The 26,110-nt window shown below is 54.2% G+C and overlaps 11 protein-coding genes across 11 annotated transcripts; 6 read left to right on the forward strand and 5 right to left on the reverse strand.

The window, feature by feature from the left end:
• Positions 1-3: 3 nt before the first annotated feature.
• On the forward strand, positions 4-2,936 carry AB675_1897 (putative hexaprenyl pyrophosphate synthase, mitochondrial; the record flags this gene model as incomplete). The annotated part of the gene is made up of 3 exons (XM_018141822.1): positions 4-927; positions 1,572-2,714; positions 2,775-2,936. 3 exons carry the CDS (start codon positions 4-6, stop codon positions 2,934-2,936), a joined length of 2,229 nt encoding a protein of 742 aa, XP_018002726.1.
• Positions 2,937-5,019: 2,083 nt separating this feature from the next.
• On the forward strand, positions 5,020-6,497 carry AB675_1898 (uncharacterized protein; the record flags this gene model as incomplete). Its single annotated transcript, XM_018141823.1, has 4 exons — positions 5,020-5,251; positions 5,468-5,507; positions 5,567-6,005; positions 6,318-6,497. The coding sequence occupies 4 exons, from the start codon at positions 5,020-5,022 to the stop codon at positions 6,495-6,497; spliced, it is 891 nt and encodes a 296-aa protein (XP_018002962.1).
• Positions 6,498-6,740: 243 nt separating this feature from the next.
• On the reverse strand, positions 6,741-8,858 carry AB675_1899 (uncharacterized protein; the record flags this gene model as incomplete). The annotated part of the gene is made up of 2 exons (XM_018141824.1): positions 6,741-7,556; positions 7,617-8,858. The coding sequence occupies 2 exons, from the start codon at positions 8,856-8,858 to the stop codon at positions 6,741-6,743; spliced, it is 2,058 nt and encodes a 685-aa protein (XP_018002896.1).
• Positions 8,859-9,733: 875 nt separating this feature from the next.
• AB675_1900 (putative kinetochore protein SPC25) lies at positions 9,734-10,630 on the forward strand (the record flags this gene model as incomplete). Its single annotated transcript, XM_018141827.1, has 2 exons — positions 9,734-9,974; positions 10,050-10,630. 2 exons carry the CDS (start codon positions 9,734-9,736, stop codon positions 10,628-10,630), a joined length of 822 nt encoding a protein of 273 aa, XP_018002983.1.
• A 314-nt stretch (positions 10,631-10,944) lies between these two features.
• On the reverse strand, positions 10,945-11,883 carry AB675_1901 (uncharacterized protein; the record flags this gene model as incomplete). Its single annotated transcript, XM_018141828.1, has 1 exon — positions 10,945-11,883. The coding sequence occupies one exon, from the start codon at positions 11,881-11,883 to the stop codon at positions 10,945-10,947; it is 939 nt and encodes a 312-aa protein (XP_018002972.1).
• Positions 11,884-11,965: 82 nt separating this feature from the next.
• On the reverse strand, positions 11,966-13,579 carry AB675_1902 (uncharacterized protein; the record flags this gene model as incomplete). The annotated part of the gene is made up of 1 exon (XM_018141829.1): positions 11,966-13,579. One exon carries the CDS (start codon positions 13,577-13,579, stop codon positions 11,966-11,968), a length of 1,614 nt encoding a protein of 537 aa, XP_018002725.1.
• A 455-nt stretch (positions 13,580-14,034) lies between these two features.
• On the reverse strand, positions 14,035-15,698 carry AB675_1903 (putative secretory pathway GDP dissociation inhibitor 1; the record flags this gene model as incomplete). Its single annotated transcript, XM_018141830.1, has 6 exons — positions 14,035-14,936; positions 14,981-15,326; positions 15,372-15,399; positions 15,447-15,506; positions 15,558-15,582; positions 15,653-15,698. 6 exons carry the CDS (start codon positions 15,696-15,698, stop codon positions 14,035-14,037), a joined length of 1,407 nt encoding a protein of 468 aa, XP_018002909.1.
• A 3,429-nt stretch (positions 15,699-19,127) lies between these two features.
• Positions 19,128-20,231, forward strand: AB675_1904 (uncharacterized protein; the record flags this gene model as incomplete). Its single annotated transcript, XM_018141831.1, has 2 exons — positions 19,128-19,268; positions 19,341-20,231. 2 exons carry the CDS (start codon positions 19,128-19,130, stop codon positions 20,229-20,231), a joined length of 1,032 nt encoding a protein of 343 aa, XP_018002612.1.
• Positions 20,232-21,048: 817 nt separating this feature from the next.
• On the forward strand, positions 21,049-22,377 carry AB675_1905 (uncharacterized protein; the record flags this gene model as incomplete). The annotated part of the gene is made up of 1 exon (XM_018141832.1): positions 21,049-22,377. The coding sequence occupies one exon, from the start codon at positions 21,049-21,051 to the stop codon at positions 22,375-22,377; it is 1,329 nt and encodes a 442-aa protein (XP_018002604.1).
• Positions 22,378-22,718: 341 nt separating this feature from the next.
• Positions 22,719-23,295, forward strand: AB675_1906 (uncharacterized protein; the record flags this gene model as incomplete). The annotated part of the gene is made up of 2 exons (XM_018141833.1): positions 22,719-22,748; positions 22,810-23,295. The coding sequence occupies 2 exons, from the start codon at positions 22,719-22,721 to the stop codon at positions 23,293-23,295; spliced, it is 516 nt and encodes a 171-aa protein (XP_018003040.1).
• A 161-nt stretch (positions 23,296-23,456) lies between these two features.
• Positions 23,457-25,895, reverse strand: AB675_1907 (uncharacterized protein; the record flags this gene model as incomplete). The annotated part of the gene is made up of 1 exon (XM_018141834.1): positions 23,457-25,895. The coding sequence occupies one exon, from the start codon at positions 25,893-25,895 to the stop codon at positions 23,457-23,459; it is 2,439 nt and encodes an 812-aa protein (XP_018002678.1).
• Between the last annotated feature and the right edge of the window lie 215 nt (positions 25,896-26,110).

The raw sequence follows: 26,110 nt of genomic DNA on the forward strand, positions 1-26,110 counted from the left end.
GCGATGGCGAGTCCGGCACACTGCTTCTATTGCTTCGAGTGCCTTGACGCCAGCTATCGGCGACAAGAACCTCCCAAGCTTGATTCGTATCTAGACCTGTATGACGCCTTTCTGGATCGAAACGTCTCTGGCGAGCGTGACGATACCGAGAATCCCGATCTAGAGGACGTCGACGTGCAAGAAGGCGAGTCAGCTGCGGCTGCTGACGCAAACTCGAGGCCTCAAGACGCGCAGTTGGACAGAGCGAGGCCTACCCTACCGAGCATATCGAGATTGCAAGCCTCCAAATCGTCCTCACGAAGTTCATCGGCGTCCTCTCCGTCTACAATATCAGCTGAGTCGTCTTCAACACAAGCCTCGAATTCGACATCTGCAACCAGTCTACAGCCATCATATGCGTCTCGGTTGTCCGTCACTGAGTCTTTCCCACTGTTTGTCACATGGAACACACTGTCACGGTCTGGACACAAATCTCTGCGTGGCTGCATAGGAACCTTCGAGGGCCTTCCGCTGTCAGCAGGTCTACAGTCATACTCATTGACCTCCGCCTTCGACGACACCCGCTTCTCTCCAATTCCAGCCTCACTGCTGCCATCCCTGTCTTGTTCGTTGACACTCTTGGCCGACTTTGAACCATGTGTGGACGCCATGGACTGGGACCTGGGCACTCACGGGATCCGCATTAGCTTCAACTATCGCAACAGAAGACACGGCGCTACGTACCTGCCAGATGTCGCCATCGAGCAAGGCTGGACAAAGGAAGAGACCATTGAGAGTCTGATGAGAAAGGCAGGATGGGACGGAGGCTACAGCGGAGTTGCAAAACGTCTGGTCAGAGGTGCATCGCGTGGGTCTGAAGCATCAGCATCGAGACCATGGGAAGACGTCAATGACTTCAAGACTGTCAGATACACTGGATTGAAGCTAGTGCGTCATACGCCGAGTGGCAGGAATTCAAGAAATGGGTTGATTCGCCCAGCGGGACTACTGAGTGATCGAGCAGATACGGACGAAAGCTCTTCAACTCGTCGAGCTGAATGATGGCCCTAGTTGTGGTGCCCAGATGCGCGGATAATGGGCTAGAGTGACGAGAACAATGCTTACGATCGGAGGATGACGGAACTCAGGATACCTAGTCATGGAATGCTACGAATACGACGAGTGCTAAGGAAATACGGGTCTCGAGGTAGACGGTCGGATTTAGAGACTGGATAGACTTCAATCATTGCCTGCCTTGTCATTTTTTAACACCTGCTGAGTGCCGAGGGTCTCAAAGAAAACTACTTTCCTGGTGTGAATACCACTGCACATGTTGCTGTTGCTGAGAAGGTGTACCTGTAATTGACCCACCTCGACATTCGCGCTGTAGCCAATCGGAGACTCGGAAACGCGGCGACTCAAGATCGTTAAAAAAGTAAAGTATCGCATCTCAACAAGCAGTGGAAGATCCCTATCACACCGGCACGCATTCAATGCCGCCATCACAACTGAGTCCTCGCCTCCTGCGAGATGTCAAGTCGTTGGCGATAGCCAATTCGCTGCCCTCGACCTCGGTCTGCTGTCGATGCCAGCTCCGCCTCCAGTCGAAAAGCATTCGACCCTCGAGACGGAACTTCTCCTCGACAGCTGCCCAATCCTCAGCATGGGCGGCCGCGGTGTCCAAAATCCAGAACACAGTATCAGACATCCTCCCTAATCGACCGCCGTCGATAGGCAACAGCAATGTGACAATAGACCCGTTGAAGCTTGTGGCCAGGGAGCTCAAGTTCCTCAACAAGAACATCCGGGCTCTATTAGGGTCCGGCCACCCTCTACTCGACACCGTCGCAAAGTACTACACACAGTCCGAAGGGAAACATGTGAGACCTTTACTGGTTCTTCTCATGTCCCAAGCCACTGCGTCCGCAGCCAAATCTGCCCGCGACCTGCCCAACCCAACACCCACCACGACCTCCATCAACACGCCCATTACCCATTCCGCATCTGTCCTCTTCGATAGCAATCCGGATCAACCCGCCTCCAACCTGCTCTCAAATCTTACCTCGTCGGACCTACCCGAGGACTCCGATGCAAACGTCCTTCCCTCCCAAAGACGCCTCGCCGAAATCGTCGAGCTGATCCACACTGCCTCCCTCCTGCACGACGACGTGATCGATACATCAACTACGCGTCGGAGTGCGCCTTCCGCCAACGTTGAATTCGGCAACAAAATGGCCGTCCTAGCCGGCGACTTCCTTCTAGGCCGCGCCTCCGTGGCTCTCGCCCGCCTGCGCGATCCAGAAGTCGTGGAGCTGTTGGCTACTGTGATCGCGAACCTGGTGGAGGGAGAATTCATGCAGCTGAAGAACACGGCCACAAACGAGGCGAATCCAAGGTGGAGCGAGGACGCTTTGACATACTACCTCCAGAAGACATATCTCAAGAGCGCGAGCTTGATCAGCAAGAGCTGTCGGGCGGCCGCGCTGTTGGGAGAGTGTGCGCCGCATGTCGTGGAGGCAGCATACGCGTATGGGAGAAATCTGGGAATGGCGTTTCAGCTGGTGGATGACATGCTGGACTATACAGCGGTCAGTGGGGAGCAGTTGGGAAAGCCGGCGGGAGCGGATTTGGAGCTAGGATTAGCGACTGCGCCGTTATTGTTTGCGTGGGAGCTGAGACCGGAGCTAGGTGTGCTGGTGGGAAGGAGATTCGGTGGAGAGGGCGATGTTTCTAAGGTGAGCTCTAATGGGAACGGCGAAGGATGGTATGGACGGGTTTGCTAACGTGGCATACAGGCACGTGAAATTGTACGGCAGACAGACGGAATCGAGCGGACGAGGTCACTGGCACAAATGCATGCCGACAAAGCAGTCGAGAGCATCAAGGACTTCCCAGAGGGCGAGGCCAAGAAGGGACTGCAAGAGATGGTTGTCAAGGTTATGAACAGGCGGAAGTGAGCAAAATTATTGCAGGTATAGGAGTCCGACCTGAGCAGATCGCTCTGTTCGTCGACACGTATGTCAGGCGCGTTAGACAGCGAGTGTCCATTCGCGACTGCCCTCTTGGCCAGTGGTGTAGTACGATATAATTGCAGAACTGTACGATAGGGATGCGCTTGCCTGTTCAGTCCCCCTGCATGGGCGCGAGAGATAGAATTCGCGAAGCCCGTCTAGCGAAACGGCCCTCAGATATACAAGCAAAATTCCAACGCGAACATGACAGTCAGAGGAAAGGTCACGAAATGGCGGACGGAGCGATCGCTGATTGCTGTACACTACTTAAGCTGGTCAGGGGTTGGCTCTAGCATCAGCTGATCGCGAGATTTGGCACGTGCACGCGATCTGTGACGGCTTGTGCAGTTGAGTCCAGGCTGGATGAGAAGGGAGCTTGCAGAGCTGGTGATGCATGCCGCAACTCGACATTTGATGTTGAGTCGGGACAAAGGGTGGTTGCGGTAGGATTCCCCGAGCCCTCGAATATAGTCTAGATCGTTCAGCCTGCAGCCTTTGTCAACAGAATGCAGTCAAATTTTCGAAGTCTGGCGCATGGTGGCATTGAATGTGTATGAGCTTCGCAAGCCACCGAGATAGGGGCGCTGATGGTGCAGATAAGATGTACCTCAACGCCGTAGAATCAAAGACGTTGCGACGAAAAGCCATGCGAACACATCAGCACTAGTGGGAGGGGGCAGTGGGAAGTCGTTGCTCCGATGAAAGTGCGAAGAACCCCGTTGGAAGCTTCCGCGAGAGGTTGGGGATTGGGGGCTGGCCGTTGGAGCGTGGTGCAATATCTATGTTGGTGACGGACCGACGGTGAACATGATGAGATGATGAAATTCGGGAATGTCGCTGTCTGAAACCCTGGAGGCTCGGGAGAACGCAGGAAGGAGGACGACACAGACTGTGCTCGATCGTGCAGGTATGCGTTGCAACTCTGGCAAAGCTTGTGTCGCGCGTTAATCAGCCTCATCGGTACCCTTGGGGAATGACGATATTTCGGTCGAGCTGGAGGTTAGGTTTTCGACGTCCACAATGCTTGGAAACGCAAGCGAGAGAAGCAGATGTGAAAGTAGCCGACTCGGCACCCGTCTACCCGGCACACAGTACGTTCAGCACATCGTATAGCGGGTCCCAACCGTTGAAGCGGACGAACTGGAAAGTGTGGCTTGCCCGGGTAGATGCTTGATTCCATGCCGAGACCACACATCAGGTACTTGCGAGCGACGTTGATGAAACAAGCCCTCAACAGCCATCCAGTGTTGCAGGATCATGCTGAAGACTGCGAGCGTTGGTATACCAGCAAGTGTTGTTTGAGGTTGATTCATGCTCGAAGGCCCTAACCCCAAAGAGATGTAGCGCGTTTTTGCGCGCCCAGACCCCAAAAGCGTGCTCGGTTGAAACCCTGGGCGCCAACCAATTGTCTCATGAACTGTTTCGACTGCCCCTGCTCACGCTTGCGCGAAACATCTCAGCCATTCCTCGAAACCTCCAGAGCCTCATCTGCGTCTCTGGCGCCGCTATTTTTGCCATGACGCGGGTCTTTTGCCCATGCACAGGAGTCGCGATCGCGCGCATTGGCAATGCTTGATTCTGCTTGCTCAAGCCATCCGTTGTACCTTTTTTTCAAGGCAGGATGTCCACCCTTGCTAATTTCCTCCTGTGTCCCATCAGCATCTTGCGGAAACACTTGCAGTGTCGGAGCAGATCATGGATTGACTGGCGTTGGCAAGCTCCCTCGTTGCTCGCACAACCCGCGTTCCCGTCAAAATGGAGCTTTCACGGGCCGGGAATCCACACGATGCGACCGTTATAACACCCTACCTCACGCTGCTCGTGTCGGTTTGTTCTCCTCCTTCTCATCCTCAAGTGGCAGTGCCTCACGTTCCTTTAGTCCTCTGGCAGGTTCTTGACTGTTCGTCTACTTTCTCACGCTCTTTCTTTTCAACTTCAATTCGTATCCACTAGGTCCACGTTGACCGTGACCGGGATTGCATTCTTTACAGTACAATATTAAACTCATCAACCACACCACATATACAACATGAAGCTCACACAAACTCTGCTATTCGCCCTCACGGCCTATTCTGTTGGTGTCTCCGCCCAGGGCTTTAGAAACTTTGGGGGAGGCAACAATGGAGGCAATGGTGGCGGTCAAGGTGGGCAAGGTGGCCAAAATGGTGGCAATGGTGGCAATCAAACTGGCAACGGCAACCAGGGCGGTCAGAACGGCGGCCAAGATGCGGGCAATGGTCAGAATGGTGGCCAGGACGCCGGTAACCAGGGCGGCCAGAATGGCGGTCAGGATGCTGGCAACGGTGGTAACGGTGGCCAGGACGCCGGCAATGGTCAGAATGGTGGCAACAATGGAGGAAACGGAGGCAACGGTGGCAACAATGGCGGCAATGGCGGCAATGGAGGCAACAACGGCGGCAACAACGGCGGCAACTGCCTCAATGCCGATGTCATTCAATCTGCCAGCAACAGTGTAGGAGAGCCTGACGTTGCTGGCGGTCAGTCGAACTCTGCAACGTAAGTTTGGGTCCATTGGGGGTTTGTGATGTCCTGGGATCTATACTGACTCACCTTAGCGATGCTTTCAACTTCATCAACTTCTGCTCCGGAAAGACAATCACCAATGGTCTGCAGAACCGCGCAGGATCATGCAACCCAGTCGTCATGGGAGAAATTCCCAGTGAGAACAACATGGTTTCAGCCATCTTCCGAAACCCCAAAAACAATGACGATATCGCACCCGATACAGATTTCACCATCGCACTGGCAGTCAACAACCTTGATGCGGGGTCCTTCACCGATCCAGATACCACATACTACTCAGCTCCTCAAGCACTGGGCAATGGTGGCAACATCGTTGGCCATACTCACGTCACAGTCCAACCGATCGGAAACGACAATGATCCTCTGGACACCAAAACGTTCACGTTCTTCAAAGGCATCAACAGTCCTCCTGACGGGAACGGCGAGTTGACCGCCGACGTAGCTGGAGGCCTGCCCACTGGCGCATACCGTGTCTGCTCCATGAATTCTGCCTCCAATCATCAGCCGGTCGTCATGCCCGTCGCACAACGAGGCGGTGTCGATGACTGCGTTCGATTCACTGTTGGTGCTGGTGGCGGCAATGGCGGCAACAATGGCGGCAACAACGGTGGTAACAATGGTGCTAACAACGGTGGCAACGGCGGCAACAACGGCGGCAACGGAGGTAACCAGGCAACGCCGGCCAAGGTCAAGACGCTGGCCAGAATGGCGGTCAAGGTGGCAACCAGGTAAGAATGATCTCTGACCGCGCATATCAATTAAGTCGACTAATACCGCTCTTAGGGTCAACAGGGTCAGCAAGGCCAGCAAGGTCAGCAAGGTCAGCAAGGCCAGCAAGGTCAGCAAGGTCAACAAGGCCAGCAAGGCCAACAAGGACAACAGGGTGGCCAGGGAGGTGGTTTCAACCGAGGCAAGCCACGGTTCGGCAAAGGTCGCTACATGCAGAGAGACTTCGTAGTATGAGAGCCTCCTCAGCCTGCGACGTTCGCTGTTTTCAGGAGAGCGGGTGTATAGTAAGAGTCGGGTTGTTATTTATGAGTGTGACTGCTTTAGCTTGGGAAGATCTTGGGCACGAGAGAGTCGGCGAACAGTCACTAAATGCATTTGAGGCTAATGAAAAGAAAATCATACCATTCTACTTGGCTTTGTACGTTCCTGTCATCCAAGGCGATGGCATGCCCGAGTTCACTATGTAATGTACTGTTATCACTGGTATTTCTTCTTGACCCTGGGTACTTCGCCGACTCGCTCTGGATACAGACGGGGATCCCCGACAATCAGGGACAGTCGACCGCCATCATCGACCTCTCGGAGTGTGACCTTCTTCCGCCAGACCTGGCTGTCTTCGACCTTCACCGTGCTGCCTATCAGTTCAGGGGCGCGAAAGGAGTCGATGGCGAGAATAATCAACTCTGCGGCCGAAGACCAGCGAGTAGTTATCGCTTTCTTCACGACCAGGATGCAAACAAGGTAAATGGCAGTTGCAAGCGCATGGGACAGAAGAACGCCCAGCGCCACGTATACGAGGCTCGAGTCTGATGTGAACCACCCATAGCCACGGCGGCGGACCGAGAATGTGATCATGGAACTGGTATCTTGGAGCGCCACATCCAGCTTTCGTGCATTTATCCAATGAGAAGGGCTCTGAGTGCAGATCTCTGGTGGAAAGGCAAACCCAGGAGTCGTATCGCTGCAATTTCCGTTGTACAGTGACTGCCCGACATCAGCGGGCAGCTGGGCAAGTGACTCGGTGATAGTTGCGGTAAGTATGACTGCGACCGCAACGGAATGATTTGTTGGGGCGATCCTGGATGTGATAGAGTCGGTCACGAAGTCCGCGCTTCCCGAAAAGGGAACTCCCCAGTTGTTGAGCAACCTGATGATTGCCTCTGCCATAGTAGGTGCGTCTGGTAGTGTGATGTCGTCGAGCCAGTCTTTCTTAATCCTCAACGAAACAGAGCCAGACTTTCCGGGAGCAAATATATTCTTGGGCTGAGGGTCACTCTGGTACAGAGAGGTCGGCTGGGCAGTGTTATACCAGAAGTTGTGTTGTGACCATCTAGCATCGACACTACAACTTACAGCCCTGAAACAATCGTCATCGCGGCAAGCTTCTCGCAGAGACAGCCCAGGCGTGTCGATCCGGTAAGAGAACAAGAAGTTTCTGCTGAGACCGCCGTCAATATCTGCAAGCCAAGTCACTGTAGGTGTTGACCAATTCAGGGCCGCTTGATCTGCACCTATCAGTTGCATTGCGGAACTTCCATTGAGCTCCTGACACGAAGTCGCCACGGCGGGCTTGAGGAAGCCTGCCTCGGTCGAGTAGTGCATATCGATTAGTTGGGTCTTATCTGCTTCGATGAACTTCAGCCCCTCCAGGTTCTGCTCGCGGAAGGAGATGCCATTTTCGAACTTCCGAGCGATGTTCCTATGCATGTTGTTGTTTGGGGCTGTTCCGTAGGCACTCAACGCATTTCTATTGAAGTCAATGGACAGAAGTCGCGTGATAGCATTGGCAGCTAACGTGGACGACATGGAGATGTTGCAGGACGTATCAAAGCCTGTATTCAAGCACAAAGCACCTGGTGTGTTGTCATAGTCCATGTTGTATAGGGTCTGATTGAGGCCCATGCCAGGACATCCCGGCTCAAGTCCTGCACGAGGTCCAGTGCACTTAGCTGGGAGATCTGCAGTGTTCAGCTCCGCGGGCCAGAAGTTAGAGCTGGACGCATTGAAGAATTGAGGAAATATAGCAGCATTAGCAGAATTTGACCAGCCAAGGCGAGGCACAATGGTGATGGCCGAGAGAGGTCCGGCTACGTTCGCAAATGGAATGGCGAAAACCAGCAGAAGCGATAGAGTGAGCGTGCCAGACTTGAATTGCAGGCACCTCCAAAACTGACCGCTGCCTAAAAAGTCGAAGTTCGTGAATGTGAAAGGCGAAAGAAGGTGGCCCAGGCTTACGCCCTCCACGGAGACCAGTTTGGACCTGACTGTGTCCATGAGAACCAGTATCAGTGAACCTAGCAACATTGCTTCGTGTAGTCTCGCGACGAATTGAAATGCGTTGAGAACGATCACAATGTCTCGATCGTCATCGTCGATAAGGAAGATCTCGAAGAAATTGAGGGCTGAAATACCGGTGGTGGCGAGGACGGCAATGACATGTATCCAGTATCTGAGCAAGATGGTGCCTTTGTGACGCCTGACGACCTCATATCTGTGACTGGAAGTTTTGATGCCATCTTCGTCGCAGACACTCCCCTGATAGCTCACGACGGAGCTGACGTGCATGCCCTTTGAGGGCTGGTGTCCGAATAGCATTGCATTGGCCAGAACGATGCCCTCCACCTCTGTTGTTCGAAGATATAGGCTTGATGTGTACTCTAGACACTATTATATTCTCTGTGAGGTACTTACATTATTTCGATGAGCCACTAAATCGCTGACCTCACAGCAGGCCCATGAGGTGATTTCAGAAGTCCCGGGGCGTAGCCAACAGTGTGCATGTTGATTCGCGCTCACAGACGGCCGCAATGTGGCCAAACGGTCAACTAGGCGCGGTACGGTACATAAAACCCGACCGATTCTTGCGTGGAAGAACAGCTTATGACACAGGGTTCTGCAGCGACACCGTCCTCACGCGCAGCGGCTTTTTTACCTCACTGTGGAAGGCAGAGTGAGCATCGATTGATGCGAGCATCTCGACGGTCGATGCTTCTTCGGCAGCGTACTCGTGTGTGTGATCAAACAAGGTCGGACCTGCAGAGTTTCACGTTTTCACGATTGCGCCTACTGTTGCTCCGCGCGGCTTCCAGAAATAGTGACATGAAGCAGTAGCCGCCGACCTACTCCCGGATGATGACTTTCGAGCGTGGTCACAACAAATGCGACTAGACGGTTTGCTACCTTCTGCGTCTTTTGGGCTTGAGTTTCGTTGACTGCTGCTGTGCAAGAGTGGCTTGAGGAAAAGCAGGAGCGTGGTCGGCCCCTCCCAAGGTTCGGATGGGAGAGCGTGCCAAGGAACAGGCCGTTGGCCTGACGACCGGGTTTTCCCATCCGGACATAGCAAAACGTTGGAATGCGACTCGTGCTCGCTCACGGCATTGATCTGAAGCGCGGACTGTCCTCACAAAACCACGACATATTGTACTTGGAACGACACTTTCAGCGGCACAGCCATTCACATTTTGCCAAACATGGCGACTGCCGCATTCTCAGCGTCCACGTCCTCCTTCCGAGCGTCGCAATCGGCGCCCTCTAGCTACAACTACGAGAACAGCCATCTCACGCAATTGCCAAATGTCAACATACCATTCGAAGACTTGCGCAAGCGTATGAATGACTTCACACTACGCTTTGATGCGTTCCTCGAACAAGGGCGTAAGCGCGTTCTGAACGAGCACAACGATTTCAAGGCGAAACTATCAGAATTACAAGGTAAGCAAACAACCATATGAAGCGCTATTCATCGGTATTGCATGACTTGAGCTACGTGCTAACAACGCTCCTCAGATGAAAACAAACAAACCCGCACTACGATAACCACCCTCTCCTCCCAACTCACGACCCAACAAAACCTCCTGTCCCGCGAACTAGCCGAAAAACAAGAGATCCAATCCTCTATCTCCAACCTCGAAACGCGCCAATCCTCCCAACAACAGCAACGCGACCGTCTGCGCCAGTCGATCCAGCAGACTCAGCGCCAGATCGAGAACAAGTTGGCCGCGCAGAGAGAGTACGCAGCGAAACAGGACTCTCAGTCTGCACTGAACGGGCCAGAATTGGCGTGGTGGGAGACGTATCTGGGCCTGAGATTTGAAGGGGCGGGCGATGAGAGTTTGGTCAAGGTCGTCTATTTGTTCCCCGCAAAGACGGGTGGTGCGAAGTCTTCTGCAGCTGCAGATGGCACGCGAGAAGCAGTGTTCGAGCTCAAGGTGCCTGACTCCGGGAGTCAGCCATATGAGGTTGTGGGCGTGAAGCCGAAGCTCGATGGTGATAGGGTTGATAAGGTGGTGAGGAGGCTGAATGAGACGAGGGAGATAGGTGTGCTGTTGAAGGGAATGAGGGTACTGTTTGCGGAGGAGATGAAGTAGATGAGGGCGTATGATCAGTTGAGACTCAGACTTGAAGTCAAAATAACGAAGAATGTCAGCGTGCTCGCCCTAAAATCTTCAAATATCCATACGACCTCAGTGACAATTATATACACTTCACAGCGTCCGGCCAAAGGCTGCCATCCTCGTCTGGGCCTCCGAAGCCCCTTTTCCATATTCACACGAACAACTAACGAGAGCTCCTTCCCATCCTGAGATGTGCTGCTGTCTTCCCACATCCCCGTGTAATCTCACTGCATGCGAACACGAGGTGTGCCTCTCAAGATCCGACTGCTCAGCACATGTCCGCCTCGTCAAATCCAAACAGGCTGCCTCTGCACTTCTGCCTCTCTGATAACCTTGTCGTGTTCTTCATCAGTGGGCAAATTCTCACTCGCGTCATGAAAGACGCCGCTTGCGCTCCGAGTGAAGGCAGGAGCGCTACAGATCGACTCGTGTGCTTGCCCGGTCTGTCGAGCATTAGTTGGAGTGCGGTCATTATCCTGGGCTGTGGTAGTCCTGAATATAATGCTTCCGCGGGAGGAATTCGTCGGCGACGTCGGGAGAATATTCGTTGCTTCCGGATGACTGCTTGCGTTGGAGCCTGAGTGGGCGTTTGTGTCTGGATCCATCCCATTGGCAAGTGCGTTGTACGAGTTACGGGCTGAGCTGGCTGTAGAGCTAGCATTTGAGCTTGATGCATCAAGCAGAGCTCTCGAGGCTCGCTTCGAACTCTTCCTTGGGACGGCGATGATAGGTACATCTGGCCCGGCCTTGCGAACTTCTAGGTCCGCATGTTGGTCCATGTCTTCGTCCTCCGAGGACTCGTCGCCGTACTTCAAGCCAACTTTAGAACTAGTGCCTGAGTTTGCGGTGGCTGGAGTGTCAGCAGGATACGGTGTCTGTGTGACCTTTGCCTGTCGGGTCTTGATGCGCTCGCTGTGATGAGATGGTCGTCTCTCGATAGCGGCGGCATCTTGTGCTGCTTCTGTGACGTCTGTCTCGATCGGATAAGGAGTCTGTGTCACCTTTGCTTGTCGTGTCTGTACCCGCTCGCTCTGGTGTGATGTACGTCGATCTGCCACATTCCTATTGTTCGCATGAGGCGGATTGTGGACGACAGTCCCGGTGTCCGTGGCTTCCGAATCAGCAGTCTGCGGCGGCGGAGGACTTGAGCTGTGAGTGTACCATGAGACTGGTCGCCGCCTTTGCTCATGCACTGCGTAAGAGGGTTGCAGAGATGGCTCATACATGGTTGATGGTCGTTCGTGCTTACTTTCCGTACTCTGTCGCGGTGCTGTGGGCGAAGACCGAAACTCCTTGTCAAGCGATGACCTAGAGGTGCGCCGCCGCAGAGTCGGTGAGCGGGTCACCTGTCGAATCAAGTCCTGGTCCTGAGCTGGATAGCTTCGGCGACTGCGGCGAATGATGACTGCCGGAAGGCCTGGCTTCAGAGACGATGGTGATCGATCGGCGCTTCGAGTCCGACTGTGACGGTCTGGACGACGTGATTGACGTTGGAGCCAGGACTGCAGGCGATGGGCCTCGACTGGACGGGTAAGGAGGTTGAGTCTTGAGATTCAGATTGCTGAACGGGAGTGCTGGTATCGGACTGCCACGAGCCGAGTCTAGAATGACACGTAGGTTCAACGTGTTGTCGGCAGTACCCAATAACGAGAGCTGAGGCGGAACGGTCGCAGGCTTCAGCTTCGCGTTGCCCTGGCCTTTCCGATCGCCGTCTGGCGACTTTTCAGCACCAATAGCAGACGATGTCTGACCATTAGCCTCTTCCTTCGTCGTGCCACCCTCCTTCGTGCTCCAAGTCGTGCCAGGCAGCCACACAAACTGATCAAAATCGTCCTCCAACAAAGCGAAATTGAAACCTTGGCCGGAGATCTCAGGCTCGAACCTTTGTCCAACATCCACATCAAGATTGACCAGGTCCTTGTGAAGAGGCTGATAGCGCAACGTCTTGGTAAGCGGACTAGGAAAGCTCGCGTTGCTGATCCCCATGAACCCAGACACCACCGGCTTGATGTCGAGATCCAGCTTGACGTGACCCAGACCGTCCGCGACATCATCACTGCCCTTAGTCAGGAGCAAGACAAAGGTAAATTCTCGAGGCAGACCGCTCTTCTGCAAACGATTCTCCTCGAGCGTCCACACCACTTGCCCATCCTCGATATCGTACGTTTGATCGAACCAGCGATGCAGTGCTCGTACTGAGCCTTGAATCCGCATCATTTCATACAACTTATAGCTTCCCTTCCAGCCTCCCGAAGGATTGAAGCTTGCAGTAGCAGGACCTTGCGTGACACCGAGGCTGCCTGCCAGATTGAAGTTCCAATCCAGTGTTTCTGGAGAGATAGCTCCGAACAGTAGATGCGGTGCATGGCGAAGGAACCGGGGAGGCGTTGAGTGCTGGGTTTGCCGTTGGTAGCCAGCCGCCTTGGTACCGGGTGTGTGAATCAGAGCTTGCGAGTCGTAGGCACCGGCGACGTTTCGAGGCTCGTGGCGCAAGGAGCCAGAGCTTTGACTGTCAGTTGCTAGCTTCCGCAATGAGACAGGTATAGCAATATCAGGCCGCCCCTCGTCGCCATCTCGATGCAAGGCTATACTGATCTCTGCGGACTTGAAGCGGAAATGACTTCGACTCGGGTGAAAGACAAAGTTGATCGCAACTAGCCTTACATTTTCGATCCGGTCCTCATGGATGAGGGGCGAATCATAGTAGCCGCTCTGTAGCCGTTGTATATGAGCGGTAATAAAACTTCCGCCAGGAAGGCGACGCTCGTAGATGCATTTCTGGTTGATGTTGAATCGAGTAGTGTTTGGGTCTCTGGTTCGCGCTGCGGCCCGAGGCGTCAAAGGCGTCTGTGGAGTCGTGGTCGTTTGGGGCTGCTGGGTGGGCGCGATCTCTGTGCGCAAGCGGTGCAGCCAGCTCGTCATGGCTGCGAGCACACGCGTCGACGTCCTCGATGTGGTGTTATAGACATGATGGAAAAGGAAGATGCCGTGGCCTCTTGATGCGGTCCGTGGTCACTAAGGCTAGCTCAGCCGCGAGACGGCGTTGTAAGCACTCTAGATTTAGAAGCAGGAACTGTAGTTTTGGTTGCCTGACGCCTCGTTCAGAGCCTAGAGATCTGCTTTTGGGATCCCTGATTGGGCGCGACTTTCGCACCCTACGACCACCACCTTTGCACCCGAATCCACCAGCACTCGGCCTCAAGAACGAGGTATCCGGTCGGACCTTAGCGGGCGAAGATGTATAGGGAGGGTATGCAGTCACTCCTGCCGACGTTTGCAGGTGGTCAATGGGCAGAATTAATGCCACTGCAACATTAAAATATGTACCAACAACGCCAACTGTCGCATGTGTCTCTTGCGGTCCAGCTAAATGGTATCTATTCTTGCTCCGTCAATGATTGACCTTCTGCAAGTCCCTGCACTTTCAATTCCTCGCCAGTGGCCCTCCGGTAGATGTCTCTGATATCATCGGTCGTCGTTTCGAAATGCGAGCTTGCGTCGTAGCTCTTCGATATGAAAATGCGATCATTGACGCCGCTCTCCAGAGGCTCGTATATGGGGATGGGTTTACCAGTGAACACTTCTTCGATCCTTCCAAGTCGTTCGAGACCGGGCTGCAGCTCAAGGTGGTGGTTGGCAGGGGACTCGGAGATCGTGCTGACGATAGCAATATAGTAGCCTCGTGGGCAGACATTATGAGCTGATGAGACAGCAGCGATATAGATGTCATGTCTGCGTCCGACTTGCGATTGAGGGATGATCAACTGGAACGAGTCCGAGTCGTTTGTCTTGTCGACTGGGTGGTTGAGAATGCAGATGGCTTTGACGAGATGCCCAACGACCTGGACCTTGCCTGGAAAGTACGACGGATCTCCAAGAATCATTTTCGTTTTTGTACTGAACTTCATGCCATCGCCTTCTTCGCCCCTCTCCTTCATGGTAGCCTTGATGCCAGACACCTTGCCTCCCTCGTAGGTGATCTCGTCGATAGACGTGTTGAGCATGTACGTGCCACCGTAGATTGCAGAGAGTCGAGCAAATCCTTGTGGGAGCTCGCCGAGGCCGTACAGAGGATAGATATAAGGCGATTTGCCATATCGAGCCATTGAGTTAGCGTATAGCCTAATGCGGGTCACGGCATCTGAAGCCATGCCTGGGGCAGTCTGGTATTCGTCGGTGCTGTAGAGCGCCATTGAGTGGCCGATGAAGTCTCTGGTCGTTGCCTCTAAACCGAACTTGTCATAGACATCTTTCATGGTAGCTGTGTTCATGTTCAGGCCTGTCTCCCATCAGCGCTGTTCCTCAAACGGATGCGGACGCTACCGTTGTGTGTGCTCGGATTGCTCTCCTCATATGCGCCGACCCATTCCAGGAATTTCTTCGCTCTTCTCTTCTCGAATAGACCCATCAGAGGTGAGCTGAGGGCTTCGCCTGCAGTCGAGGGAACTTTGGCCACGGTAGCCCTCGGTCCGGAACCCTGTTGTACGAAGCTGCCTGCGATCTGCCGAAACTCAAGGTATCTTGTGACATTTGTAGAGACGAGGATGTTGGTCAGTTCGCCGTTCGCCATGAGGAGCTTTGGTACGAGGTCGACGTTCCAGTCGTTGACCCGGCCATATTTCTTCCACGGCTCTTCGCCTTGTTTGTAGTTCCCATATTTCTTGAATAGCTAGATTTTGTCAGAGGCAGAGGTTCAGCAGGCGATTGAACGTACAGTCTCGATGTTGATGGAAGCAGCCTCGCTAATGCAGCGTTAGCACATACCTAAGCCCATGCATGAGTAACATACCCGCCGTAGTGATCGTTGCGATCGATGTGTAAGACCTTCTTGCCTTTCACGCTGAGGACGCTATTTCCTATCAGATGGAGGCCTCAAAGGCAGGCCGTGGACGCTACATACCCAGAGAGCACGCATTCAGTCAAGCCTGCGGCGAGTCAGTCAATTCAAGTCGGCGGGGCATGCCGGCGGGGTCACCGAGATGGATGTAGGCTTACCAGTCCCGAGGACCACGACGTCGTATTCGGGCGCGATCTCGTCCATGATTGCGACTTTGAATGATAGCAACTACTACGATCTCAAGACTTGAGGGGTCAAGCGGCAATAGCGAGGGACTTCAGAATCGGTGAACAGTACAACAATGGAAGTTGGATTAGCGTCATTGGCTGCAGCCTTGCGAGGCTGGCAATCCAAATGCAATAAGTGCTCGTGTTTCTTGACGCGCTCAGCTCATTGATCATTCACAGGTCCTTTGCCGCACCGCTGCCACAAAATACAGTGCTGCCTGGTGTCCACAGACTAGGGTATCTTCTGACCATGACATTTGCCCCTCCAGCTCGTACAGCTGTGCCGACATCATTACCGACAGCCATGCCGCAGAACAGGCCTCCGCTTCTTAGTCTTTGCTTATCCGACGAAGTCGTAGTTCTGAAAGTGATTTCTGGCTCAGAATAGCTTTCGCCTCCAGCCAGCTTGAATATCTTTCATTGAGGGTCTTCCGTATATTGCTCATAGTGGTCCGAACCTTGCTATGTCAGTATACAGGTCCGAGAGCGAGCTTCCGATGTGTATCGTTGTGGATCATATGATTCAGGAACTTAAGCGTGTTCAGGTGCGCAAGGATTTAAGCGGTCCGAGCGATCATATCGGCGAGTGAAAGTTGTATCTCATCAGGGGATCGAGCAGGCGAAATACAGGTGAAGGAGATGACTTACAACTTCAATTCTTCCTGACATCTCAGCTTCCCCATATCCAGCTCTTGTTCTGTGCAGCTCACCTCTTCTCGTCGCAATGCGATTCTGCTCCAGTACACACGCCCAGAACAGCCTGTGCAAATCGCCAAAACTTTTTATGGCCAATTCTGACACTTCCCAAGCGCGGCCGTGAGCAGTCTCTTTCGCAGGGGTCAACAACGGCTGCCGATCCTTGTCGAAGAACCCCCAGAGTCCATGATCCGGTCGGGCTTTGAAGGCTGCTCGTCGCTCGGGCTCGATCACAGGTACGGGGAGCGGGTATTTGTAGACTTCCGTCTTTCTTTTGGGGTTCTTGCTGCGAATGGCCGAGACTCCTCTTTGCTTGTTGGAACCCGATAGTCGTCTCGAGGCTGCAAGCGGTGTTGTGCTGAATGATCGCGACGGCTTGGGGTGAGCTCTTGCAGCACAGTCCGAGAATGCCGGCGCAAGAAATAGAGGTACTTTAAATGCTCCACCCGTTCTCGATGCTGTACAGAGAGACATTGCGAAGCAGACCCAGGAGGTTGACGGTGGGAGAGGTATCTAGGGTCATCGGGCAAAGCGCATGACACTGCTACAGACATCGAAGTTGAACGTCGCGACGACCATTGCCAAGTCACTCTATCTCCTTATCTCCGCGAGCAGCCACTACCCTACAAATTTCTCTCCACCAGAAACAACTCTTCTCTTTCTTCTCTTCAGATCAAAAATTACAACAGTACCAATGCCACAGCAGATTGCTCATCGATAGCGATACAGCTGCCAAGAGTCTTCTAGGCTCGCGGTTCTGGAGACCAAATGCCTTGTAGGAAGTTCCTCTCCCGTTGGGTCTCTTCATTGAGGCGATGGGACCGTTGAATGTCGAAATTATAGGCTACAATCCACCGATGCAGTATGCACTCGTCCGCACGGAATCGCGACAAGCAAGCAAACATCGCTTGCATCATGCCAGGATGGCTAGAGGTCTGGAGGGACGTGGGGATATGGTTTCGCATGAAGTGAGCCGGTCTACTTGATCGTTGAAGAGTAGTCCAATCTAATGGGTCGTCATTCGCGAAGCCGATGTTACAACCATGAATGACGCCAGCAATTGAGCTCGATGCACGCTACTACGGCATTCTTCGCTTGGACTGTGCTCCTGCCGGAAGTTCAAGCAGCCTGCTCTTGAATCATGCACCCAACAGTAACTACCGCTCGTCTGAGTCAGTCACGTGCGCTCGTCTTGATTTCGTTCTGACGAGAGATATGAGTAGATCATGTTGCCTTCTTGTGTTCAGCGTCTTCTCTCCCACAAAGATCTTGAACGCTGAGGCTGATTGCCATGCCAAGCTAGCTGCTGCTGCTACTTGCTGGGGCGAGCCTCGAAGCCTTTGGGGAGTCGCAATGACGACCGCTTGACCCTCGAGCGCCATTGCCGTCCAACGAGACAAGCACAGTGTTCTGCGCCTTTTGGATGTCGCCCGAAAGCACAAATGGAACTGTCCGCAAGGTCTGTCGCCTTGGACCAGACACATCGTGACAGGCGTGCTACTTTGCGCTCACAGCATCAAGCCCAAGTTCGAGATCAAGTCCTCCAAGTTCAGAATCAAAATGCAGTGCTGTCGACTGTGTTCACGTGACGACGGCGAGTATTGCCAGTTTATCTTGGCGACACCCGTTATATCCCCTCTCTTTCACAACCCACTCACATCGTCTGCATGACTATCGGCCGATCAGAGGGCAGTCCACGAATTTGCGTCTACCGTGATGCTAACGAATGTCTGAGACGGTCCTGACGTTCATGTCAATTGAAATGTTTCGAGAACTTGTGCTTGCCGAGCCGGAAAGGATCACCTGGAACATGCCGGTGCCAATTTGATTCGGTCAAATCGCGGCCGTTGACTAGCCTCTCGGCACAGATTTGCAGGTTCTGCTTGGGTCTTGCCGATGTGACCGGTCGAGGGCCAATGTTGAACACATCTTAGCAGCATGTCCTCTCCTGACTCGAACCTGTTCTCGCCGCAAGTGTTGGAACCAACGAGTAGGTATGGCAGTCAAGGACCAGCTTATCTAAACGACGAGGACCTTACGGCAGACGATACCGAGCGTCGAAGGAGCCGCCAGCATCCACAATCCTCAAACAAGTGTCAAAATGCTAGCCGAATGCACGAAAGTGCTGTGAAACTAACACCATTCAGGAGAATCAGAACCCTCGTACAGATTCGTTTCCGCAGCTTTGGGACCTACGATCCCAGTAGATGATCGGCTAAAGGTACCGGCCAAGAAACTTACATCCTTTGGTCTTGATTGAATGCATCAACGGTAGGCAATCTCGCCTCCTGAATGGGTGGTTGTCCCCAAAGCAATTCGGCTGCATGCGACTGTCGTGCACTTGTCTATGCGATGGCCAGCCTGTCTTCTGTGAGGCATCCTGTGCAAGACCGAGAAAGTTGGACCGGAACATGCCGTGGTCGATCACGCAGGAAGCAAAATGCCATCTTTCTTGAAACACAGCTCCATGCCACTCTCCTCTCTCGATGCCGTCGACTTATGTGGCGTGAGTGGATCTTGCCAGTGTTATAGACAAGGACTTGCCCTGGCCGTTCACTTCCTGGCACCTTCTGTATAGAAGCAAAAGCAAACATCAGAGACTCTACCTCTACGTTCGCCCCGGAATTGACTTCAGACTCGACCTCATCCACGAGACTCGAGCCTCCCGGCTCATCCTAGGGTTCCTGTGAACATGCCGCGCCGTACCACAATGCTTTCATACGTGCTTCTCGCCCTCTTCGCGCCGCTTATCAACGCCCAACTTTCAGTCTCTGAGGACGGCAACTGTGGCGCCAGCTTCAGCCAGACCTGTCTAGGCTCCCGATACGGCGACTGCTGCTCAGGCAAAGGCGTACGCAGCCATCCCATTCCCTTTCCATCCCTATGCCATTCTCTCCCACAACCACTAACCTCCCTCCCCCAGTTCTGCGGCTCCGACCCAGCCTACTGCGCCGCCGACTGCCAGTCCGCCTACGGCACCTGCACGTTCGGCAACTCCTCCGCCTCGATCTCCATCAATGGCGACTGCGGTGCCACCGACCCGGAGCAGCAGATCTGCACCAACTCAACGTTTGGCGACAGCTGCTCGAAGAACGGCTTCTGCGGCAGCGGCCCGGACTTCGCGGGTGAGGGATGCCAGAAGGACTACGGGGTTTGCGATGGTGTGGAACAGCCGAGCATGACCAGCAGTAGCGTCTTAGTGCTTTCGACATCGGCAGCGACATCGGCAACAACAGGGACTTCGAGCACGCCAACACCGCCCGGAATCGGAACAGCAGCTTTGGACTCATCTCCTTCCTCCAACGCAACCGCGCCCGCAGCATCCAGCACCCCAACGCCAGAACCAGCCGCCGCCCCAATGTCCACGGGCGCGAAAGCGGGCATCGCAGTCGGTGCCGTCGCGATCGCAGGGCTTCTGACTTCCGCCATATTCTTCCTAATGCGACGCCGCCGGCAGCAGCAAGCGCAACAAGCACAGCTCAAGTCAGCGGACGGTCCTGACAATACCAGCCCTCATGACCACCACGCAACCAAACCATCCATGTCCGACGTGTCTAGCCCGACGCTGACCATGACGACGAACACCACAGCCGTACCGCCATACGGCCTGCAGCCGGGCTACTATAACGACAAGACTGCTGGTGGTGCCGTCGCGGAACTGCCACAGTATACCGACCGACGAGCGGAAATGCGTAGCGGACCAGCTACACCGCTTGGCTTTGGGCAACAGCCCGTCGAGAAGGAGGCAAGCAGCGTGAGGGTGGGTGCAGTCAGCGAATTACCTGGGCAGAGGTGGTCAAAGTATAGTGACTGAGAGGACGAGTGACGATGCTGGTTGGAAGTGAAGCTAATGAGTGCCTTACATCAATGCTACTGCCTCTATGTTGGACACTAGAGCTAATGAATGGACTTCTTACCTGCCTGATGAACGAACTTCCCAACGAATCAAAAGATTTCTCACATACTCGTTCGGGCGATTGTAGGAGCGCAGTCAGACCCTGATACCCGGAGGGCACCGGGTTGTTAGCTCGACTCATCCTGGGTCTGTGGACAGATGGTGGGTATGTGTCGATGCTTGAACGAAAGAATGAATGTAGAGATTGTGCGTACTAGTGTGGTGGAGAAGAAAGAGGTCATGCATGACAAGCAAAGTAAACAACACAATAGATGTGGGAGGCGACTTCCGTGTCAAGCTCTTGCAGTGTGCCATAACATCGTCAGTCATCCATGATGCCTGCCACTTACCGTGGTTGCCAAGCCTGATTTGAGCGAGCAAGTACGACTCACTGTGACGCAACTTCCTGCTTGTTCCAGACGATCAGTCTCGAGTTAAGCAACTGTTCCGGAGAGGTCTCGAATGCCGAGCTGGTACAGCCCCCTCCCTGGCCAGATAACAGAGGCGTACCATGATTCCAAAATGTCATAAAGAAGGCAGAGAGTACACCTGTCTGGACAGCGAGGGTGAGGTCTTCTCGGATGTCATATCCGAAGCTTGACCGCACCTATCCTCCAGAAATACCTGCTGTGCCTGCCTGCACCTGTGCTCCGTTCCTACCTCCACCAGCATTTGTGAGCCTTTTCCCGTCGGACCTTGTGGGGATGTCTCGTTGAGATGGCATCAGCACCCGTCAATGCCTGGCCTGGATGACACGGACCCAACTGACTTCGAGGGGATCGAGGGTATTGGCATTCTGCCCGTGACACCGCCAGGCCACGAGCGTCCTCGAAAAGAGCCTCGCAACAATGCTGCCACAGGCGCGTCCGCAGCTGGCGTACGCGCATTTACGGCCCAGGCCGTAGCATTCTACTTTCGAGCTCCCGTAAAAGCATTCTTCCGTACCAGGGTTGACTACCTCGCCTACGCCAGGTCTCTGAACCCTCACGCACAGTCCGGCAAGTTCTCGTGGCGAGCGACGACGCCCGGCATCCTGGCATATGCTGTTCGACAGTACGGTTGGAAGGTTATCCCAGACCAAATATTGCCTCCGCTTCTCGCCAATGCGACTATCGGAGCAGCTCTCTACACTTCGTACCTTCAGGTCCTCGGCCGCCTGCACGAGCCCTCCAGCAAAGCCAGCAAAGTTGTCTATCCGCCGCCCTCGCCAACCGCGACCTTCTCTGCAGGGTTCCTTGCTGGCGGTATCCAGTCCTTCATAGCGGCGCCACTCGACGCTCTACAAGTACGCTTCGACCGAAGGGAAGGTCAACACTATAATGGGAAGACAGTCTGGCAATACTCCCACGAAAAGCTGCGGGAGATAGGCATGCGAGGCATATTTGCTGGATGGGGTCTCTCATTCGTCAAGGACTCCCTGGGAAGCGGCATCTTCTTCTGCACTTTCGAATACACCAAATCCCAAGCCTACTACCGCTTCTTGACCTGGTATTATGGCTCGCTCGGTGAGGTCGCCCTCGATAGTATCGCATCCAAGAAAGGTCGCCTGGCCACAGCCGCCGGATCATCTCCCACCGCTCCTCTCACCTCATCATCATCACCATCGACAATCCGCCCCCACTTCGCCCTCGAGCCCTCCTTCCTCTTCGCCGCTGGCATTTTCGCCTCTCTAACTCAGCAAACCATTCTACATCCGCTCACCAATCTCCAGACTCATCACTACGCCCGCCTCGAGCACCTCGACTCTCTCGCCAAACAATACTCCTCAACTTCCACTCAGCCAAGCGAGTCCCGCGGCCGAATGCTGCGCGCCTACTACCGCGCGTATCTATCAACACTCCGTGAGACACGTGCCGAGGCTGCTTCAGCCTTTCCCAGCAGTGGGACCACGGTTGGGATGTGGCGATACCTTTATCGGAACTTCTGGTGGAATACGCTGCGCCAGGTCCCGAGCACGAGTGCAGGGCTTATCATCTTCGAGCTGGTCAGAAGGAGGTATGGCTTTGGAGGCGGGGAGGTGAGGATCCAGCTGGAGGGAACGGGATGGGATGTTCTTGTTAGCTAGGTCGATCTGATCCATGCTTGCATGAAGTACCAAGCATTGCTTGACAGAATGAAAGCTCTCGACTCGGTCTATTGAATGGTCCACTTATCTCTTTTGAGAGAGTCACAACTTGTGCTGAGCTTACGAGTCATGGTAATGCCCACCTGGCCAATGTTGTCGGAATAAAATCATCCTTTTGTGCACTGCAATTCTGACCGTTGCACTTGTCACCCGGCTTGATCAAGGGCCGGCCTTCACTTGAAGAATATATTCCTCAGCCCGCACATTTACAACTTCCACTGGTTTTATCGCGCCAAAAAACTCTACATCGTTTGCGTGTACCGCGATAGTCGACAGTCGACATGCTTCAAGTCACCTCCACGCCATTCTGGGTGAGCCGCCTCGAAATCATGCCCCATTTGTGTGCCTCGTCGCTAACATTCTCGCCCGCAGGACAGGCCCCAACCCAACCTCGCCAGCATGCCACCCGAGATCCTGGAGAGAATTATCACCTTCACGTTACCGCACAAAGTCCACGTGGACGAATTTTCTCGATCAGTTGGTTGGGAGCAAATTGAGTACAAATGGATGCCACATGCCCATGGCCATGTGCTCCTAGACAGTCTAGACTGGGTTCCTGGCTTGTTCCTTGTGTCCAAGTCCTTTCGCCAGATTGCACGTCATGTTCTGGCTCACCACGTCGACGTGACTTTCAAAGAACACTACCGTTACCCCAACTATCGTGGTGGAGTGCCTCGTGATGTTGCGAAGCAGCATCGTGCGCACTTCGAGAGATTGTTTGCGGTAGATGAGCAGCAGGGTCCTTCTGATTATCTGACGTGGGCGAAAGGCGCGGGACGGGATGGGGTTATGGTGGCGACAGTTCGTGCGTTCATGGCTTCCCCACACGGTGGAATTTGGGGAGAACTGGGATATTGAGTACACCACAGATGCGAATCGCCGTCAGGGGCCATATGTACGTAGCTAAGGCAGGCATACCTAGCATCTCACTGTCTCAAGCCCGGAATTTTGTATGTGACCTATGTTCATTTCCACGTACATCTCAACCCACCTCCACGCATTTCTCTCCAATGCGACAATTACAACTGCAGCCTCGCCCTCCAATCTACATCCTCCCGATCTGCCCACTCACCCATCACTTTGAGCGCATACTCGACGGCCTCAAACGCACTGGACGCGGGGTCTAGCGGCAGATAGTAGCCCTTCGCCAGAACCCACTCGCCACTACTAGCGTCATTGCCTGTGCGTACAGGCTTGTGCCTGTCTACACCTCTATGCTCGAAGTCCTTGATTCGTGCACGCCACGTCTCCTGGTATTCCTTCTGCAAGAGTTCCGTACTCAGCAGTCGGGACCCATTCAGCCACGCGGTCTGTAGTTCGTTGGCATTATCGATCAGCTCGTCGCGGAAGGCGAGGTACTTCTTCTTAGAGCCCTCCGCGTCCTCGGCGCCAGTCTTGGTCGTCCCGTCACTGCCTGGCGTAGGAGCCGCCCCCGCGTGTTCGTCACTAGGTAGCGGGTCGCGGGCTAGACGTTCTAGATTCGCCTTGTGGATGGCTTGTCGACAGACGGCGCCTAGCTGAACGACTAGTCCATGAAGGTGAGGGAACTCTCTCGTTCTCGCGTGAATGAATTTGTAGTACCCTAGTATGCTGGTCCAGAGGTCTGTACGGGGTCGAACTTGGGTCTGGACGGCAGTATTGAGCATAAAGCCAAGGAGGGCTTCGATCAAGAGGAGAATTGGTTTGTGCATGTCAGTCAGGCTCTTTGCTTGATCAGCAAGTTTGGAACCTTCGTGCTTGAGGTTGCGGGCAAAGGTGAAATAGTCGCGTTCCTTTTCGAATTGCTGCCACGCATGTCGGTCACTGTGGTCGTGCGTGGAAGGCCCGTTGGGTAGAGGCGAAGACTTTGGTATGCGGGAGCGCTCGACACTGGCTGGAGTAGACTCTCTCGGCTTGCCGCCAGGCGTGGAAGGGTCGACTCCCTCAACAGACTCGACTCGCCGCATCGCCGAAGACTTCAGCTCCTTCTTGGGCGTAGCTGCAATGGTCTTCATTGCGGGACTTGCAGCTCGCTTAGGATCTCGAAAGCCGTTCGTCAACGGCGTGCTTGGTCTTTTGATAGCTTCACTGAGTGGTGGCTTCGATTTTGGGACAGGCCGATCTGGACTTGGATCTCGGGCCGCTTTGACCTTCGGCGGCTCCCTGGGCGCTTCTCTGGGTGGTAGAGGCTTGGCATCTAACTTGGTAGATTCCTCTTGAGGTACGGTCTTTGTAGGGATTTTGACAGGTCGAGACGGGAATCTGAGCAGTGCCTGGACTCGTTTACTATTCTTCTTTCCATATTTCAATGCAATCGTATGCCGCTGCCGAGGTCCAGGACTTCGATTAGGAGTGCTCACACCTGCTTCGATGCCAGGCCGCGAGAGGACTTTGCTGGAAGGCGACGCAGCGCTTCTAGCCGAGTGCTGACTATCAGAACGAACTCGGTTTCCAGCAGCACCAACGGTCAGGCTGTTCTTGTCGGTAGAGCGTGGTCCATCCTCGTTGATTGCGCCAAGAATCGACCTCACAGAGTCTGATCGTTTCTGGGCGTTGGCTGAATCGCTCCTGCTTGACGAAGGTGGTGTCGCCAGCGCTCTCATTAGCGATGGGGGCAGTAGAGGCGAAAGCAGCTCTGGAAGCTCATTATTTCTCTGTGGCGATGATGGCAGGGTCGGCGACAGCAACTTCGGCAACCTCTTTGGCGGCAGTGACTTGTCCGCTTCTGGCTTCGGTGGCGGGGATCCAGAGAGCTTTCGCTTCTTCGCAGGCCTGGAGTCATCCTCTCTCTTCAGAGCTGGTGAAGTGGTTCCATCTAACATAGAGATTGCGGGCTTCCTGTCGGCAGCGCGAACTGGGCTCCTGCCTCGTTCAGGCTTCATCTCCCGTCGTTCTGGTGACCGCGACGGCATTTTTGGCTTTTGCTCCCGCTTCACGTCCAGCAACTCCAATTCTTTCTTGACCTCTAGCGGGGTCTTCTCTCGTTTGAGCTCCAGCGGCTTCTCCGACTTGGGCTCGACCTTTGGTTTTGGAGGCACAATGCTTGTCTCACTGTGGCCCTTTTCCTTCTTGTACTCCTTCAGGCTGATCTTTTTGCGATTGGCCTGACCAGGCGGAGTGTTTGGTGCACTCGGCGGCGGTGCTGTGCGCTCCCTCTCGCTAACGAAGGTCCCGTCGTCGTCAGCCCAACCGCCTTCAACCTTCAGCAGGTCCTCGAGTGGTCCGTTGTGTGGTAGGAAGCTAAGGTACTGGAGTTGCTCTTCGCGACGATCGAACGGGGTCCCCACATGCCAGGTCTGCACAAAGCGCGAGCTGTGTCTGTATGGGACGTCTGATGGGACGGAGAGTAGATATGGTTGTTTCGGCAGTGTGTGCTCCGACAAGCGGAGGATGCGCGCGTTCAATCTGGCTACGGCAGAGTCGATCTCTTGTCGAGGACGTTTGTGTGGTCGCGAGATCGTCTGTGTCGAGCGGGACATCTTGTGCGTGATGCGCCTTCAAGGATCCATGGCCAGCGGCGGCCACTTCCTGAACAAGCAGAGCCGTCGACTACATCCACGACTCGTGTGCAGACGGCGGTGCTGTGATCCTCAAATGTTCGTAGATATGCGCCTTGTAGCCGCGCTCTTGCTCGCGCCGTTCGAGGTATTGATATCGTGGGAACGCTTCCGCGGCTCGAGGAATGTAGAAGGTG

The sequence above is a fragment of the Cyphellophora attinorum genome, assembly GCF_001299255.1.
Source record: "Cyphellophora attinorum strain CBS 131958 chromosome Unknown Contig6, whole genome shotgun sequence".
Classification (NCBI taxonomy): Eukaryota; Fungi; Ascomycota; class Eurotiomycetes; order Chaetothyriales; family Cyphellophoraceae; genus Cyphellophora; species Cyphellophora attinorum.